Source organism: Amphibalanus amphitrite, unplaced genomic scaffold (genome assembly GCF_019059575.1).
Source record: "Amphibalanus amphitrite isolate SeventyFive unplaced genomic scaffold, NRLGWU_Aamphi_draft 000469F_arrow, whole genome shotgun sequence".
Classification (NCBI taxonomy): domain Eukaryota; kingdom Metazoa; phylum Arthropoda; class Thecostraca; order Balanomorpha; family Balanidae; genus Amphibalanus; species Amphibalanus amphitrite.
Window position 1 is genome coordinate 63,278 of NW_024881963.1, and position 20,115 is coordinate 83,392.

Here is a 20,115-nt window from a genome sequence, read left to right on the forward strand (position 1 = left end):
CAATCAGCTCCAATCAGCTCAGCTTTAACCAATCAGCTTATCTGACACAATCCGACGAGTCTGTCTTCTGAACGCTGATTGGCTTGAGTGTGACGTCATCGCTATGCCATCATACAGTAGGTGCCGTAGAGAGTATCAACATAGTACCAATATGTTAAATAGTTTAAATACTTTTTCGCGAATTGTGCACTTCTGGCACCAGTTTTAAAAAGAAAATGAAAAATAATAATGTCAAAATGAAAAACAACGATATCTTCATATTTCACGAAGGTGGCCCTTTTCCTTTAAAGACGGATCTTCACACCGACCACATTATTAGGTCAGGTCAGGTTTCTGACTTGGGACGTCGTAAGTGAACCTCTGCACGGCCCTAAAATGTCGCAATTTAGTCCGAAATGGCGAGGGGCGGGAAGGGCAGAGTCCATCTACCCTCCCCCTAAACGGCATCTGATGAAGAAAACCGATAGGTTCGGCCAGAATTAAAAACGCCCTAATTATTGCCGAGTCTAGGCAGTACCATGCCCACGATCACGACACCCATCTGTTCATATGCCCATCGGTGAATAGCGCGTGTCAGCCTGTGTCCGGCTGTTATTGCCTGCGGTTACAGGTGCGTCATCAACGTAACAAAGAAGTACGACGCTTGTGATATCTATCCTGAAGCACCATGAAATGTGACATCCGTAAAATGTACAGTAGAATAGTTAGTCATTGCCCATGTAGAACACATTTATGGTGAGTGGTGACATTTATTTCCAGATAACAGATTTAACGAGAAGGATAAGGCTATGGCCACTGGCCAGTAGCCTTATCCACATGGCCACATGCGAACAAAACAACGTCACACAACGAATCAATGCCAAAAATTAGAGGCTGTTTACAAATATCTACAAATAAATCACGCCCGACATGTGTTCAATTGTTATATATCGAGCTGTGCGATGTGCAGTATCAGTGCCAGCAGTGTGGCCAGTGAAGCATCAGGTTCACTGGCCACACTGCAGCGCTCGTCTGCGACGAGCGCCAGGCCTCCTGCTGGCAGGCCAGCGAGACGGGTTCCGAACCTCAGGGACCACAGCCCGGGTCGTCGAAACCATCAGGCAGGGCGAGGATGGAAGATGAGCGAGCATATCGGCGCGATAGGCTTCAGTCAATTGCTGAGTGGGACCGAGGGCGTCCGTCCGTTGAAGACAGGAGGTCGACGGACTGCAAACAGCGTGCGGCGGTCTTCTCAAGGCTGTCCGATGGGCCGCTGGCCCTAAGCAGCGATAAATCACCTGCCAAGAAAACAAGGGATCAGAAAATTCACTCCCTCCTTTTAAGTCCAAAATGCTTATTGCTCAAGCACCTCAGGGTCAGAGCCTCAGAGGAAGCAGTAATAGAGGCCTTCAGCAACCTCACCAAGCTATTCAGATTTCAGAGTGATAACAGGATGATGCCTCAGGTCTGAAGACTTTACCGGACAGCTGGCGGAAGGCATTTTCCAGCAAATGGTCAAAGACCTGCAGTAAATGTTCTCATGAGCATGTGCCATATTTTTGTTTGGATTGATGAGAACTGTTTATTTATCATTCCATATGTAAACCAGTCCGTGCAAGGTTCTGAACAACTTTTTATAATTTCATCATTAAAAATCAACTTGAATATTAAAAATTGTGGCATATAAGTAGGCTTTCAAGCTTCATGGTCCGGGATACACATCACCAACAATCACCACATGTACGAGTGCTATGAATTCAGTGCCTTCTTGGGAATATTTTCCTATATTTAAGATAAAAAAATTACATGGATAGGTAGGCCAAGATAAAACACAAGGCAATAACAATAATTTGAAGGAAGGAAGACACAGCAAAAGTATCACCACACAGTACCTACTTATAATAAATATTTGTGAACATAAATTGGGAAATAAAATGACAATATAGAGTGGCCAAGTATTTAAGAAGGTACCTAAATCCTTACAAACTTCAGGGGACAGCAAATGTAATGAAGCAACATATTGCATTTTAGCAGTTAGCACACATATTCTGACACAATCAAACACTAAATTGAAATTGAAATGCTCTTCTATGAAGTAGGTACTCCAAAACGCAGGTAAAATCGTTTACAAATCAAAATAGGAACAAACAAGATATCTTGGCTCGCTACGCGTCGCGTTGGCCATAAAATAATTAAGGAGAAAATTTGGGACCGATTGGTGTTCGTCCCGTGTTGATCGGACGTCTAGAAGCTTAGATATTCGCGAAAAACTTGTTGAACTTGCCAAAATACCTGCCAGCCTGCTGTATCACCTGCTACTTGGTAATGTACTGAAAACTTGCTAATGTACTGAAAATTTGCCAAAGGTATTTACTTGCCTAAATACCGCAAAGAACTTGTTCTAAAATACTTGGTATTAACTTGCCTAAATACCGCGAAAAAACCTGTTACTTTCTGACGTTTAAATCAGACGTTTTTAGACTACCAATAATTGCCGGAAATTGTCTGGGGCACAGATCGCTTCGCTGTATTTTCAATGAATTGCTCGCAATATGAGTAGGTTTTGTTCCCAATCTGAATTGTGTTTCACCTACCTATATTTCCCCTATGGTTTTTCGCGTCCTACCTATTCTGCGGTCTTATATGTGTTTCAGAGCCGGTGGGTGGTTATAATGGAATACCCTGCACGGTGAACAGCTTGCGAGTTTTAGAGCGGTGCGATTGCTGGGGCTTATCGCTGACTGAAAAGGGTAAATACAGTAAATACAGATGGCTGTGTTGGATCCCTTTGCTATTCGCCTCATTCGCCGCTAAAATTCTGGCTTTACCCTCACTCTTATTCAAGTTATTCAACTTTTCTTAGATTCGCATGGTTAGTGACGACGCGCGTGGCGATATCCCTCTGGCGGCCGCCAGCGGAACTACCACGCACTGCCGCACGGGCCGGCCGACTGCGCAGGTGGCAGCACCTGCCCCGACTGGGCATTTACGGCGGCCGGCCGGCCGCCGGCTGCCGGGATCTCCGGAACGGCGGTACCCCGCTCATTTTCGCACGCGCATTCGGCGGCGGCTTGCCGATTTTTCGAGTGGCGCCTGCCGATCTCCCGAGAGCCGGCCACCTGTCATCCGCCGCTCGGCTCTGTGGATTGCATATAGGGACGGCGAATTTCTCCGGAATGGAGGGACCGCCATCGAGTTTGTCACGTGAATCAGCCGCATTCCTGTGTCTGAAGCCAATGCTTAAGAGATATGTGGTTCCGCGGCTATCTCGCAAACCCTAAGAGAAAAAGCTCGCTGCAAAAACTGAGCACTTGAAAAAACCCGCAAACCGACGCAAATAGAATAGTTACAAGATATCTTGCGCTCGCTCCGCGTCGCTTTGGCAATCAAAGTATGAGGGAGAAAATTTGGGATCGATTGGTGTTCGTCCCGTGTTAATCGGACGTCTAGAAGCTTAGATATTCACGAAAAACTTGTTGACTTGCCAAAGTACCTGCCAGCTTGCTGTATCACCTGCTACTTGGTAATGTACTGAAAACTTGCTAATGTACTGAAAACCTGCCAAAGTACTTGGTATTTACTTGCCTAAATACCGCTAAGAACTTGTTCCTTTCCGACGTTTAAATCAGACGTCTTTAGACGACCAAAGATCTTGAGAAATTGCCTTGGCTTCAGATCGTTTTGATTTGTTTTCAATGAATTGTTTGCAATTGAGTTACGCTTATTCCAATTCGTATTTTGTTTCACCAAGTTTATTTCCGATTCATAACTTGATTCGCCTACCTATCATGTCCGCAATTCTTTTCGCGTCCTACCTATGAAGCAATTACACATACGTAGAGAGAGCCGGTGGGTGGTTATAATGCAATACCCTGCACGGTGAACAGCTTGCGAGTTTTACAGCGGTGCGATTGCTGGGGCTTATCGCTGACTGAAAAGGGTAAATACAGTAAATACAGATGGCTGTGTTGGATCCCTTTGCTTTTGCCCAACATTCAGCGTTGGAATTGTGGCTTTACCGTCCCTCTTATTAAAGTTATCTAACTTTTTGTAGCTTCGTCAGGTTAGACACGACGCGCGTGGCGATATCCATCTGACGGCCGCTGGCGGAACTACCGCGCACGGCCCGCACACGGGCCTGGCGGCCGCCAGTGGAACTACTGCACAGGTGGCAGCACCTGCCCGTGGAGAAGCGGCTGGCAATCGGCCGCCCCACTCCCCACCCCGCCCCCACCCAGCTGGCCTCCAGACCGTGGGAACGACTCGGCTCAGCACTGCCGGCCGCTGGACGGGGAAACCCCGCCCCGCCGCCCGCCGCCCGTCTCGGCCGACAATATCGGCCGACAATAGAAATCCGCTGAATGGCGGTGCCTCCCTGATAATCGCACGCGCATTCAGCGGCGGCTTGTCGATTTTTCGAGTGTCGGCTGCCGATCTCCCGAGAGCCGGCCACCTGTCAGCCGCCGCTCGGCTCTGTGTTAAGCATATGGGGACGGCGAATTTCTCCCGGAGGGAAGCACCTCGCTCACAAAAGCACGTGAATCAGCCGCATTCCTGTGTCTGAAGCCAATGCTTAAGAGATATGTGGTTCCGCGGCTATCTCGCAGGCCCTAAGAGAAAAAGCTCGCTGCGAAAACTGAGCGTTTCAAAAAAAACCGCAAACCGACGCAAATAGAATAGTTATATGCCAAAGTACCTGCCAGCTTGCTGTATCACCTGCTACTTGGTAATGTACTGAAAACTTGCTAATGTACTGAAAACCTGCCAAAGTACTTGGTATTTACTTGCCTAAATACCGCTAAGAACTTGTTCCTTTCCGACGTTTAAATCAGACGTCTTTAGACGACCAAAGATCTTGAGAAATTGCCTTGGCTTCAGATCGTTTTGATTTGTTTTCAATGAATTGTTTGCAATTGAGTTACGCTTATTCCAATTCGTATTTTGTTTCACCAAGTTTATTTCCGATTCATAACTTGATTCGCCTACCTATCATGTCCGAAATTCTTTTCGCGTCCTACCTATGAAGCAATTACACATACGTAGAGAGAGCCGGTGGGTGGTTATAATGCAATACCCTGCACGGTGAACAGCTTGCGAGTTTTACAGCGGTGCGATTGCTGGGGCTTATCGCTGACTGAAAAGGGTAAATACAGTAAATACAGATGGCTGTGTTGGATCCCTTTGCTTTTGCCCAACATTCAGCGTTGGAATTGTGGCTTTACCGTCCCTCTTATTAAAGTTATCTAACTTTTTGTAGCTTCGTCAGGTTAGACACGACGCGCGTGGCGATATCCATCTGACGGCCGCTGGCGGAACTACCGCGCACGGCCCGCACACGGGCCTGGCGGCCGCCAGTGGAACTACTGCACAGGTGGCAGCACCTGCCCGTGGAGAAGCGGCTGGCAATCGGCCGCCCCACTCCCCACCCCGCCCCCACCCAGCTGGCCTCCAGACCGTGGGAACGACTCGGCTCAGCACTGCCGGCCGCTGGACGGGGAAACCCCGCCCCGCCGCCCGCCGCCCGTCTCGGCCGACAATATCGGCCGACAATAGAAATCCGCTGAATGGCGGTGCCTCCCTGATAATCGCACGCGCATTCAGCGGCGGCTTGTCGATTTTTCGAGTGTCGGCTGCCGATCTCCCGAGAGCCGGCCACCTGTCAGCCGCCGCTCGGCTCTGTGTTAAGCATATGGGGACGGCGAATTTCTCCCGGAGGGAAGCACCTCGCTCACAAAAGCACGTGAATCAGCCGCATTCCTGTGTCTGAAGCCAATGCTTAAGAGATATGTGGTTCCGCGGCTATCTCGCAGGCCCTAAGAGAAAAAGCTCGCTGCGAAAACTGAGCGTTTCAAAAAAAAACCGCAAACCGACGCAAATAGAATAGTTATACAAGATATCTTGCGCTCGCTCCGCGTCGCTTTGGCAATCAAAGTATGAGGGAGAAAATTTGGGATCGATTGGTGTTCGTCCCGTGTTAATCGGACGTCTAGAAGCTTAGATATTCACGAAAAACTTGTTGACTTGCCAAAGTACCTGCCAGCTTGCTGTATCACCTGCTACTTGGTAATGTACTGAAAACTTGCTAATGTACTGAAAACCTGCCAAAGTACTTGGTATTTACTTGCCTAAATACCGCTAAGAACTTGTTCCTTTCCGACGTTTAAATCAGACGTCTTTAGACGACCAAAGATCTTGAGAAATTGCCTTGGCTTCAGATCGTTTTGATTTGTTTTCAATGAATTGTTTGCAATTGAGTTACGCTTATTCCAATTCGTATTTTGTTTCACCAAGTTTATTTCCGATTCATAACTTGATTCGCCTACCTATCATGTCCGCAATTCTTTTCGCGTCCTACCTATGAAGCAATTACACATACGTAGAGAGAGCCGGTGGGTGGTTATAATGCAATACCCTGCACGGTGAACAGCTTGCGAGTTTTACAGCGGTGCGATTGCTGGGGCTTATCGCTGACTGAAAAGGGTAAATACAGTAAATACAGATGGCTGTGTTGGATCCCTTTGCTTTTGCCCAACATTCAGCGTTGGAATTGTGGCTTTACCGTCCCTCTTATTAAAGTTATCTAACTTTTTGTAGCTTCGTCAGGTTAGACACGACGCGCGTGGCGATATCCATCTGACGGCCGCTGGCGGAACTACCGCGCACGGCCCGCACACGGGCCTGGCGGCCGCCAGTGGAACTACTGCACAGGTGGCAGCACCTGCCCGTGGAGAAGCGGCTGGCAATCGGCCGCCCCACTCCCCACCCCGCCCCCACCCAGCTGGCCTCCAGACCGTGGGAACGACTCGGCTCAGCACTGCCGGCCGCTGGACGGGGAAACCCCGCCCCGCCGCCCGCCGCCCGTCTCGGCCGACAATATCGGCCGACAATAGAAATCCGCTGAATGGCGGTGCCTCCCTGATAATCGCACGCGCATTCAGCGGCGGCTTGTCGATTTTTCGAGTGTCGGCTGCCGATCTCCCGAGAGCCGGCCACCTGTCAGCCGCCGCTCGGCTCTGTGTTAAGCATATGGGGACGGCGAATTTCTCCCGGAGGGAAGCACCTCGCTCACAAAAGCACGTGAATCAGCCGCATTCCTGTGTCTGAAGCCAATGCTTAAGAGATATGTGGTTCCGCGGCTATCTCGCAGGCCCTAAGAGAAAAAGCTCGCTGCGAAAACTGAGCGTTTCAAAAAAAACCGCAAACCGACGCAAATAGAATAGTTATATGCCAAAGTACCTGCCAGCTTGCTGTATCACCTGCTACTTGGTAATGTACTGAAAACTTGCTAATGTACTGAAAACCTGCCAAAGTACTTGGTATTTACTTGCCTAAATACCGCTAAGAACTTGTTCCTTTCCGACGTTTAAATCAGACGTCTTTAGACGACCAAAGATCTTGAGAAATTGCCTTGGCTTCAGATCGTTTTGATTTGTTTTCAATGAATTGTTTGCAATTGAGTTACGCTTATTCCAATTCGTATTTTGTTTCACCAAGTTTATTTCCGATTCATAACTTGATTCGCCTACCTATCATGTCCGAAATTCTTTTCGCGTCCTACCTATGAAGCAATTACACATACGTAGAGAGAGCCGGTGGGTGGTTATAATGCAATACCCTGCACGGTGAACAGCTTGCGAGTTTTACAGCGGTGCGATTGCTGGGGCTTATCGCTGACTGAAAAGGGTAAATACAGTAAATACAGATGGCTGTGTTGGATCCCTTTGCTTTTGCCCAACATTCAGCGTTGGAATTGTGGCTTTACCGTCCCTCTTATTAAAGTTATCTAACTTTTTGTAGCTTCGTCAGGTTAGACACGACGCGCGTGGCGATATCCATCTGACGGCCGCTGGCGGAACTACCGCGCACGGCCCGCACACGGGCCTGGCGGCCGCCAGTGGAACTACTGCACAGGTGGCAGCACCTGCCCGTGGAGAAGCGGCTGGCAATCGGCCGCCCCACTCCCCACCCCGCCCCCACCCAGCTGGCCTCCAGACCGTGGGAACGACTCGGCTCAGCACTGCCGGCCGCTGGACGGGGAAACCCCGCCCCGCCGCCCGCCGCCCGTCTCGGCCGACAATATCGGCCGACAATAGAAATCCGCTGAATGGCGGTGCCTCCCTGATAATCGCACGCGCATTCAGCGGCGGCTTGTCGATTTTTCGAGTGTCGGCTGCCGATCTCCCGAGAGCCGGCCACCTGTCAGCCGCCGCTCGGCTCTGTGTTAAGCATATGGGGACGGCGAATTTCTCCCGGAGGGAAGCACCTCGCTCACAAAAGCACGTGAATCAGCCGCATTCCTGTGTCTGAAGCCAATGCTTAAGAGATATGTGGTTCCGCGGCTATCTCGCAGGCCCTAAGAGAAAAAGCTCGCTGCGAAAACTGAGCGTTTCAAAAAAAACCGCAAACCGACGCAAATAGAATAGTTATATAAACTTGCTAATGTACTGAAAATTTGCCAAAGGTATTTACTTGCCTAAATACCGCAAAGAACTTGTTCTAAAATACTTGGTATTAACTTGCCTAAATACCGCGAAAAAACCTGTTACTTTCTGACGTTTAAATCAGACGTTTTTAGACTACCAATAATTGCCGGAAATTGTCTGGGGCACAGATCGCTTCGCTGTATTTTCAATGAATTGCTCGCAATATGAGTAGGTTTTGTTCCCAATCTGAATTGTGTTTCACCTACCTATATTTCCCCTATGGTTTTTCGCGTCCTACCTATTCTGCGGTCTTATATGTGTTTCAGAGCCGGTGGGTGGTTATAATGGAATACCCTGCACGGTGAACAGCTTGCGAGTTTTAGAGCGGTGCGATTGCTGGGGCTTATCGCTGACTGAAAAGGGTAAATACAGTAAATACAGATGGCTGTGTTGGATCCCTTTGCTATTCGCCTCATTCGCCGCTAAAATTCTGGCTTTACCCTCACTCTTATTCAAGTTATTCAACTTTTCTTAGATTCGCATGGTTAGTGACGACGCGCGTGGCGATATCCCTCTGGCGGCCGCCAGCGGAACTACCACGCACTGCCGCACGGGCCGGCCGACTGCGCAGGTGGCAGCACCTGCCCCGACTGGGCATTTACGGCGGCCGGCCGGCCGCCGGCTGCCGGGATCTCCGGAACGGCGGTACCCCGCTCATTTTCGCACGCGCATTCGGCGGCGGCTTGCCGATTTTTCGAGTGGCGCCTGCCGATCTCCCGAGAGCCGGCCACCTGTCATCCGCCGCTCGGCTCTGTGGATTGCATATAGGGACGGCGAATTTCTCCGGAATGGAGGGACCGCCATCGAGTTTGTCACGTGAATCAGCCGCATTCCTGTGTCTGAAGCCAATGCTTAAGAGATATGTGGTTCCGCGGCTATCTCGCAAACCCTAAGAGAAAAAGCTCGCTGCAAAAACTGAGCACTTGAAAAAACCCGCAAACCGACGCAAATAGAATAGTTATATAAACAGCATAAAAAATTAAATAAAACAAAAAATCAATTTTCAAAACCGAATATAATCACAACATACCCATGTGAAACAATAAACACACAAAACGGCGCAGGAGAGCATTTGATTGATGTGCGCCACCAATGTCAGTACAGCACCATATATGTCTCTTTCACGTAGCACGTAGCTTACAGCGATGACGTCATGTCCCGTGACGTAAATCGACCGCCGACGTCATAAGTCTGCTGATAAATAAACGGGGTGCGAACAGAGCTCGGGAGTCTACAAAATTACGTTGTCATAACGATAAATCGGGACGTTGTGGTAGCCATTTGACAACGTTTAAACGACGTTGTAACAACGGCAAATTGTTAGCTGGGAGGACACATCTTGAATCATATGAAAGTTGTTGAAACAGTTTTGACTCTGGTTCTTGATGAGTGATGACCTTGCCTTTTATTCATGTAAGTGAGCCGAGAGTCATTAGGTAGCCAATGGCCGGGCCGGGCCGGGTGAGAACCATTTATTGTTGCATATAAATATTGATATAGGCAATTCAGGCTGACAGACCAATATTCATTTGTAAGCTTAATTTTAGTAACAGGTAATACCGCTGTATCTGCCACTTGGCTGAAAGAAAATTTGGCATTGGCATGGCAGGGCTGCGGAGTCAGAGTCTGAGTTCGAGTCAGAGTTGGTCGGAGTCGACAGTTGTGACCGGAGTCGGAGTCAGAGTCGATTTTAGAAACCCGAGCCGGAGTTGGAGTCGGAGTCACCGAAAATCTGTCGACTCCGCAGCCCTGCTAGGTCTGCGGAGTCGGAGTCGGGAGTTGGAGTTGGTCGGAGTTGACAATTCTGCCCGGAGTCAGAGTTGGAGTCTGAGCTGCTTTTTGAAAGCCGGAGTCGGAGTCGAAGTTGCCAAATATCCATCGACTCCACAGCCCTGTGGCATGGTGTCAGATTTACCCTATTGCTGTGCTGTCCTGTTCCTGTTTTTGTGTGTTCGGACAGGCCATAATTTCTTGAAGAATTTCCCTGCTGATGCATTCCTCATGAAAATATTTGTACAAAATTTCCAAGGGTGTTAATGCATGAATAAATAAACAAGAATGATTAATAAGTTAAAATAATTATTTTTCAATTAAGAAAATTAAATGCAAAGCACATGGTGCCTGGCAGCTGGTGGTGCCAGTTTTTACCCATTATCCATGAAAAGCCTAAGGGATATCCCCCAATAGAGAAAAAAAAGGGGCTGCCAGGCGCCGGCTGTCTGAACGCATGCTTTATCAGCATGTTGCTGATTTTCTCATAAGTCATATGTGGAAGGTCATTGCTGGTATTTCATGGTGTCGCTGATGAACTGCACACAGCACACAGGTCACATGATTGATTTTGATTTTTGATCAATGAAAAGTTGAAATTGACAGCAAGCTGGTGGCATAATGCTGAAAAACAGTAGCCAAGTAGCTCCCTGGTCTGCCCAACAAAGCTATAAAACTTAAAAGAATGCCCAACAAAATCTGAGATATCAGTGGTTTGAGCCTGGTCCCTGGAGCTGGTCAATTCAGGTTGAAGATTTTGCATTTTAATGCCAAATTTTAATTATCCTCTGGTTCCTATTATTGATATTGATAAAATTATAAATGTTAAGCTAACTATCAATTATGGCAGTTTTGACTAGATTTTGTGGTGGCTAGTCTGCCTGGTCAATCAGTTGGTGTGTATTTGTATTTTGTGGTGGGATTCTGCAGCCACTGCAAATATAACTGTCCCTTTCTTTTGCAATTCAATAAAAAACAGTTCAATAATGATACCTTTTTGAAGTAGCCTTGTAGTTTGCTGCTATTTTGAGTATTTTATATTGATAAGTGATAACAACATAGGTACCTTGGGCTAGCGATTGCTACTACTTTAACTCTTATTGAAAAGTGAAGGATCCTGAGCTTGAAGTTCCCAGTGTTCATAGTCTGTTGGAAAGCCATCTCTTGTTTTCTACAGATTGTGATGCTGACACTGATATTACATGATCAGACCAAATGCATTGGTCACTCGCTGTATCACTAGGCTGCTGGAACTCTGATTCTTATCGAGGACCTGGGGTGACCAGGGCTGAGCAAACATCTAAGTCATTTTATTGGAAGGTTTGATTGGGGGTTTGATTTGAAATGGATGTCTGTTGTTGAGGTAGGTTCAGCTTCCTGATCGATTTTTGAAGTTGGAGTCAGACTTCAGAGGGCCCTTGCAAGTTGCTTTGCTATAGGTGCAAGTTGGATATGCAGCTCTTGAAAAACTACGCGTCTTATGCCAACCACATTGCTCGGCGGACGGCGATGTGGGATCAAGGTAGCGCTAGGCGCTAAACATCCCGCCAGAGACGGTCCCTGGTCCCAGCGGGTCGACTGCCAGCCCGGAAACTGACCTCCGATGGCGACCCGAGACGAAGGTGGTGTCATCCGATTCGTCGGTATTGTGGGCAATCAGATGTTCCCCCAGCGAACCGATCTTGTAATCCCAGTGATACCTACTGGCTTTCTCATTGCATGAAAATAAGTCCGCTCCACATACATTTACATTTTACCGGACGCTAGTGGAGCCGTTTTATCATATGTTGAAAGTCGATGGACAATTGACAAATGATAGCCGAACCGCCGCTTGCCCGTTTCCACCCGCGAACGCGGGAGATGGAAGAGGTGTCTTGTCTGGATCTTGCCTGGATTGTCTCTCGCGGATAGCGCTGTTAGCAACGAACAGGGCTGCTAGTTCCTTGGGTTCTCGGCGTTGTATGACCTTGTGTGCGATGACAAGGGTTTGGAAATCGGACATACCGCGCGGGGACAACCACCCGAATTTTGTTCGCAGGTCGGAGACATGGTCAAATTTAAGGCGGCCGAAAATAACTCTAGCGGCGAAGTTAATTTTTTTTTTTTTTTTTTTTTGGGAGTCGATCAAAATTGTTTTGGGACCCATTACCATAAACTGAAAGGCAGTAGGTACTGGATTTGCGATACTACGAGTGCCGTCACGAGCATTTTAATGATGCCATCTGGGAGACAGTGGCGCGCGTGTGAGAGACCAATCAACAGTCCGGCACACCGGCGGCAGAGTTCGGAGACGTGTGCGTCCCATGACAGAGTGCAGTCGAAAGTGACGCCAAAGTTCTTCACCTGTGGCACGGCTGCAACGCTGCATCACGGAATGGTACTCTGAAGTCTGGTAATTTACGTAGATTTTCACGACTGCCAAATACAATAAGCTGTGTTTTACTTGCGTTCACTTTGAGGGCGTTAGCGCAAAACCAGTCGTTGAGTGACGCGAGTGACGCGAGCGAATCCTCCATGCGCGAGATGAGAACTTCGAGATCCCGAGCTGGACCGCTAACCAATACTTGAGTGTCATCGGCATACTGAAACGCTTCTGCGTCGCCCGCGTATAGCGATGAGCTATTAGAGAAAATGATGAAAAGAAGCAGTCCTAACGCAGAGCCCTGGAAGATACCCATGGTATTATAAAGAGGCCGAGACAGCACTTTACGTCCGGATGCATCTTTCAAGATTTGCTCTGAGTGTGTCCATGTAGACACGCGGCGAACCAGGCAATTTCTATGCCGTGCAACATCAGCTTTTGCATCAGAAGATCGTGGTCAAAGACTGTTTAGATTGAATATCACCACTGCTTTCGCTTGCCCACGACACAGTGCCCCGTTTGGACTTTCGTGGCTGTGCCTTTTTGCTACGTATTGCTAAGATCATCGGATTCAGGGTTCAGCTGTAAGTCGGAACTGTTTGCTTTCTCTCGCCATGGTTGGTGGAGTCTCGGGCAGGCGGGTGACGAGTGACGACTGGCGAGACGGTTGTATATAGACATTGTCGCACACAGCTGCATGTTTAACTTTTTGAATAGTCTCTTTAACTGTGTAATAGTATACAGTTAAAACTTAAAAGTGTTCGCAATGTGAAGCACTCTCGTCTTTCTCTCCCCCTTTCCATCTCTCCATCTTCTTCTCTCCCTCTTCTTCCTTCCCTCTCCAAAACTCACAACTAACTTGCACGATAACGGACAGTGTCGGGCCGGGCCCTCCCGTCGGTAGCGGGTCCCGATTTTCCTCGTGCCTTCATGAATGGCCCGGTGCACGGCTGGGGCAGAGTGGGACCGGATCTGTGCTCGAATAACCCCACGTCGCCCGTCCACCGTCGAACCGTGTCGGCTCGGCTGGCTCAGTATTGTTCAGCGTGCATGACCTGGTGGTCCGTGCTATGGTGTGCTGCATATTTGACGGCCATTGCGGCACGTATGGAGGACAGGCACGTGCGACCTCGTCAGCATTCCGACGATTTGGATACTTTGAATTTGACGGGTCTTTACTGTTATTTTGCTTTTTATTTATTTATTTTTGTTTTTGTTTACCAATGCACTATGGCTTGCTGCAGCGGATCGTTTATCATTTGTGTCGTTTTTATTGCGGATCAGTATGTGAAATTACTGTTTAAAAATACCGTTCCTTGTACTGCTAGCCTACCGATATTGCAGTCTCAGGGCCTCGGAGGTAGAATTCCGTGAAAACCCCACTCCAGCTGGGTTGATATTCTCGGCCAGAGTGCAATCTGCCTATTTCTGTCCGAGTGAAGACCGACATTTCAGTTGTGTGGTCGATACCAACGACATCGCGTCAGCTAAAATTACATTCCGAACAGTAAAGCTGACGGTTTTTCAGTTTTGTCCAATCTGTCATTCAAGTGGCTTTTGAGACTGAGTGAAGGCGTGCAGCACGATTGTACTCGGCGTTATTGCCTTTTTCCTTCTGCATTTGATTGCCAGGCAACAGTTATGTGTAGGTTGGCTACGAAAGGCCTCATATAACAATAGCGGACAAACATGTCTGTTCAAGGACGACTCATAAATCCATCAGTCACAGTATAACACACTGTCCATATAAGCAGCTCCACTAGTATGCACCTAACAACCCCTTTCTTTCCGCAGATTTTCCGTCTCGCCATGACGTTTCGGCGGTCGCCGCCGCTGCTGGGACATTCACCACTTCTGCTGGTGCTGCTAGTACTCCCTCTGTCCAGTCAGACGGCTGCCTCATCGGACCCTCTCCCATCCGACCTCGCCGGCCTGTCCGAGCTGTTGACGGCACGGTACGCCCCCAACTCTACCTGGACAGAATCGGCCGTGACGCGTCTGGCGACCGCCGTCCAGCGTGCTGTCACCTGTGACGCTGCGTCCTGCGGCTCCCCGCCCACCGGCTGTGTGCCGGCGGAGAGTCTGTTGGACGGACTCGGTCCCGATACGGTCACCCTGGAGCGGCTGTGTCCGATGGTGTTACACCAGGCGCAGCAGCCGGGATGTCTGGCGCGGCTGGCGAAGCGCGAGGCGCCCGCCAAGCGCAGCCGTCCGTCGCCGGCGGAGGTCTGGGGATATGGTGTGCTGTTCGTCACCGTCATCAGCTTGTCATCCATCTTCGCCGTGCTGCTGCTGCCGCTGCTGGGACGCGTCAACTTTGAGCGGCTGATGCCGGGCCTGATCGGACTGGCGGTCGGCTCGCTGTCGTCCAGTGCGCTCTTCCACCTCATACCGCAGGTCAGTGGCCTCTCTGACTAAATCTGATGGACTGGGTGTGTGTGTGTGTGTGTGTGTGACAATCAGGGCGCATCGTGTTAGAAAAAAACTGTACTCTAGAGGTTCTTTGATTACAGGTAGACACTACTTTTTGGAAACTCGATGTGGTCATGGTGCTCTCAAATTGTGCAACGCTGTATCATTGTATCAGCCAGGTGGTTTCCACGGCGCATTGTGTGATTGCCAATCACCGAGTATGACCTCGGCTGGGAGCTAAAATCGCTCACCGAAAAGGATCGACCGGCGTCGGCCAACAAACACGTATAGCCTTTGACAATCGGCCCATCTCCGCAGACTCCGCTCTGAAGTGTTTCTTTGGTTAGCAACAGTCAACGCTGTATTTCTCTCCCTTCGTTTGCAGGCGTTTGGAATGGTGGTAGAGGGTGCCGGCCACGGGTACCTGAACACGTCACTATGTGTGCTGGCCGGAGCCTGGTTCTTCTTCATGATAGAGAGGTTGATGAAGATAACGCTCGACTTCAAAAAGGTAAACTGCTTAGAGTCGATGCATAAGTCACATCGAGTAAAACAAAACTGCTGGCCTTTTCAGCGTTACAAAATTATTTAATTCAATATCCAGCGATTTTTTTCTTCAAAATATATGCTGTTCGATTCAACTTCCACCTTTATGTTACGTGGTCTGCTCTGCGCTACCTGATATGATGCGGAGCACGTTATCTCTAGCCACTCACAGCCAATCCAGCTTCTCCTTCTTTCTCCCCACTGACCCTCCCTCTCTCCCTCTCTCCCGTCCAGCGCCGGTCATCTGCTGATGGGGACGAACCACGCCTTGACTCAGTGCTGGAGTCGCCCGGGACGCGCGGCCCGTGCAGCAGCCCCTCCAGCAGCACTGTGGGCGACCCGGCCACCGGCTGTGGCGGTGTGGTGCTGCCCAGCTCCCGGGACGTCAAAGCCACGCACCTGGAGCCCGTGAGGGCCATGTTCGGGCAGGTTGAGGAGGTGAGTGATGCGAGTCAATCGGTGGCGTGAATGAGGACGACTTTGAAATGGGCGGAGGTGTAAGGAGCCGTGGGGGGTTGTAATTGTAATGCCACTGGCTGGGGACATTTTGTTGATTGTTTTAGTGGGATTATTTGATGAACGTTTGCAGCGGCCAAGCTTCATGAGGTTTGCTTTCTTTTCAAAGCTACAATAGCTGTCCATGGATCACTAAACAGCTGGGTGGAAACATCAGTGGTGGTAGTGATAACTAACGACAAAACAATCGTCGAATGGAACTTTTTGGTGCTCATTCTGTATACCAACGTAATTGGAAGACGATCAGAAATGATCCTGCATCTACTTAATGGAGTCGACGAAATAAGTTAAAGTATAAGTCGAATACCATCAGGTATAAGCCACCATTCCACCGGCGCCCCTCGCTGGCTGGCTACCGTCACATCCCCGCAGCTGCCGGCACAGCCCTATCAGCCCGTCTGTCTGTGCAGCGACCCATATGGCTTGGCTCTCACGGGTGTGCAGGGGGCCTTATCGCGTCCTTGCAGTGCCTGGCTGGGAACGGGACCGGCCGCACCCCCGGGTGGATGTAACGGGACGGACGGTCCCTGAGATGGCGCGGTTTGCAGCGGGTGGCACCGCGTATGGTTTTGAGTAGTTCCGTCATACGGTTTATAGTTGGAGGTGGAGTAAATGACAACTCATCTATCCGCTTAGCTTCAGTGGGTTTAGTCGAAATAAATCGACCTCTGGAACTTTTCCTGGATAGCTAATTAAGTATTAAATGATTGATCTGTCGTAATATCACGGCCACATTTACTGTTAGTCGTATTCGATTTTGTTCGGTTTTCTAAAATGAGGATTGGTCGGGTATCGACGTACAGTTATACCGTCTTTATTTCCTGCAGCTTTCTACAATTCATTTGCATCTTACCAGAATGGCCAGCTCCCTCCCCTAACTTCACAGTGTCGTTTAACCGAGTGCAATCACACACTTTCGGGTAAGTGATACCCTGCATGCCCGTGTACAAACATCTCTCTCGCTCTCCCGCAGAAGCCGCACAGCCACCACCACCACGACCACGAGCTGGCGCTGCGCCGCGGCTCCGGGGTCGCCAGCGAGATCGCCATCGTCGCCTGGATGATCATCTTCGGCGACGGCTTCCACAACTTCCTCGACGGCCTGAGCATCGGCGCCGCCTTCAGCGAGAACATCCTGACCGGCATCAGCATCAGCCTGGCCGTCCTCTGCGAGGAGCTGCCGCACGAGCTCGGTGGGTAGGAGGGGTGGGAGGCATAGGTGGAGTATTGTGCTGGACTGGGGGTGCTCGAGCTCCCCCAATGCTTCGGTGGCTTGGCTTTGGAGCCGCAACAGCCGGCGGAGGTCAAGGTTACCGCTAGGGCGGCGGCGGATTTGTTGAGCCCGATAACCCCCCCCCCCCCAATTCGGCACAATTCTCCACCTTTGGTGGGAGGGACGGCACGGAGGAATGTTGGAAGAGTGCTATGTTTGGCTCTGGGTTCGGAAAAGGCTTGCAGTGCTTTGTGTTTTTAGAATTTGTGCTGAAGGCTGGTGGTTTACTATAAGTTTGATGATCTTAGGACAGGGGGTTATCGTGACTGCTGTTGAAAAAGTATCATAATTCATGTTCCGTTCATTTCCGTCACACCTCAAATCCATTATGGTTCATGTCTCCATTGTATCGTGTTGATAATGGGTCATACTGGTCCTGCACATTGTGGTCTGTGTCACGCAATATTCTTTACCATGGCGCAAGTAATTTTACCAGTGGCAGCAGGCTGGCACAGCAGCCGGCAACCCCGCTGCCCAAAGCCATCCCATCTGACGGTGTGAAGGCCGTCATATCACTCGGGTTTCTCTGGAATATGTCACTGTCAGGTTTTCTCCGCCAACCGATTCGCGGAAGATCTGGATTCTGGAATATGTTTGACCTAAGCGGCACGCATACGTGCAGAAGCGATATGATTCACTACTATAAACATTTGCTGCTGTCTGGTTACGTATCTTGCGGGTGTTTTTTTTTTTCTTCTAAATAGCCCTATAAACAATAGGTTGTTGCTGTAAGGGAGAGGAGGGGCGTGGCAGACTGTTGGCAATAGGTTTTATCACTAGCGCACCGCCATAAACAGACACGTCTTCGCTGAACCTATTGTCAGTGTCCTTTGTTTGTTATTCTGCGCTGCTGGTCGGGGCTGATAGTGCAGCTACCATAGGGTCAAGTCGTATAAGAGTGCGCACTTAATGGATTTCTTGCTCTCATTCGCTTAATATATGAAATAAAGAAATCGCAAATATGGAACATTAAAGTTCATTGAATTAGCCATCAACCAGGGGGTGCGCTCCGTGCTTTTAACATTACGAAAAGTGGAGACACCTTCGCTAGCGCTGTCAGCACCGTGAGCAACGTTAACAACAACTGCAGTAATCCCACCAATCAGCGTGCGTCAATGCTCGACGCTCATTGGCTAATAAGCCAGTGACGATTTTGGGGGGCAGAGCGTTAGAGGTAACCTATAGCAGCACGGGCCGTTCAGTTCAAGACTTGATTTTGACATTATTTAGGCCAGTCTGATAAAAACAGTTTTTCGTCGCGAGCGTTCTACCTGGTTTACATAGCCTTGTCATCAACCCATGAGGCAACGATCTTCAGCGTAAATGGAAGTGGTCTAAAACGGACATTTTCTGAACCGCTGCTGTTGCGTACTCTTACCTGTGCTACTTGCCCGTATGGCGTATTGACCTATGGTCTGAACTCTGAGCTGTGTAAGCTGAGAGACGCCGCTTGACCATGCTAGGAAGGATATTGTCCCGATTTAGAATAGACACTTTCTCCAGCAACGGGGTAGTATCAGGCTATCCCACGTACCTCTCATGTGGCATTCGGTTTTTGCGTATTGTTGTGTTTGTCAAACAGGTGACGCCAGCGGTCGTGATCCTACACGTTTCTCAATATTGGATATACAAATGAACACGTCTAATCTTCCACCTCCCACTCTGCAGACATCTTATCCGTGCGTCACGTGTTTACGCTGGCGTCATGCTCATGTACTGTATCTCCAGCCGATAGTCTTTCGTCTCTACTTACGCACCGTCAACACATCTCCAAAATAAACCATAGTGAATGACGTCATAGTTCTGGCAACTTCTCACCATTACCTACGCCTTCTTACAGCTCTCTCCTACGCCTTCTTACAGCTCTCTCCCACCAGGTTCTCACCCTCTCTGTCTCGCAATAGTGTCCACTCTCCCTCTCTCACTGACCTCTGTCCTCTCTCCGCAGGTGACTTCGCCGTGCTTCTGGACGCCGGCATGACGGTACGTCAGGCGGTGGTGTACAACTTCCTCTCGGCGTGCACCTGCTACCTGGGCCTGGTGCTCGGAGTACTGATCGGCGACTTCACAGAGTCGACCAGCTTCGTGTTCGCCCTGGCAGCCGGCATGTTCCTCTACATAGCGCTGGTGGATATGGTGAGTTCAGCTCGGCTCGACGGGGTAAGGATGGAAGCAGAAAGGGAGGCTACATTTATACTAGTAGATTTGAATGGCGCGGGAAATGGAGAGAGGCCATCTTATTTAGGCAGGCCGTCATGGTATGGCGAATGGAACGGGTAGTGTCTCTAAATGTTACGTTTTGTAGGCAAGTTATTGAAAATGACGCTAGATTGAGAGCGGAAGCCCATCAGGTACATCTCTAAAGTTATTTCATAATATAACTGATGGGAAGAGTAGAATCAGGGGCTGTGAGCCGATATCGTAGTATCTGGGAAGATAAAACTCGTGGAATGTGGCACTGTAATGGATTTATTTGTGGCTTCTGTGTCGCGTCTGGCGTGAGTGATTGGATTTCGGCCGGGTGCTATTTTGGTGGTCTCCCGGGGCATTGAATGGAAGTCATACGGTAATTAACCATCGCCCGTAAACGGTGTTTTGCCACCTTCGCCCATGCAGGGGGGGGGGGGTTGGTGCGACCCCCCCCCCCTGGCGTTTGAAAACGGAGCGTCGTAGAGCTTAGCGGAAAAGACCAACGGATTGCTCTCAACGAGATCTCGCGATTGGTGGTATATTTTTTGGTCCTAGGTCAACATTTGACCTACTTATGACCGGTC

The 20,115-nt window shown here is 49.4% G+C and overlaps 1 protein-coding gene across 2 annotated transcripts in view; it reads left to right on the top strand.

Annotated features, from left to right (window-relative positions):
- Nucleotides 1–20,115, top strand: part of LOC122392111 (metal cation symporter ZIP14-like) — a 61,853-nt gene that overhangs the window by 38,116 nt on the left and 3,622 nt on the right. The window contains exons 1-6 of one of the 2 annotated variants that reach the window (XM_043386655.1): nt 9,666–9,875; nt 14,389–14,991; nt 15,392–15,517; nt 15,787–15,990; nt 17,042–17,261; nt 19,290–19,477. In XM_043386655.1, the coding sequence (XP_043242590.1) occupies nt 9,855–9,875; nt 14,389–14,991; nt 15,392–15,517; nt 15,787–15,990; nt 17,042–17,261; nt 19,290–19,477 (1,362 nt within the window). In that variant the 5' untranslated portion in view covers nt 9,666–9,854. Of the gene's footprint in view, nt 1–9,665; nt 9,876–14,388; nt 14,992–15,391; nt 15,518–15,786; nt 15,991–17,041; nt 17,262–19,289; nt 19,478–20,115 lie in introns of those variants that run through there. The other variant, XM_043386656.1, reaches the window with a different exon arrangement.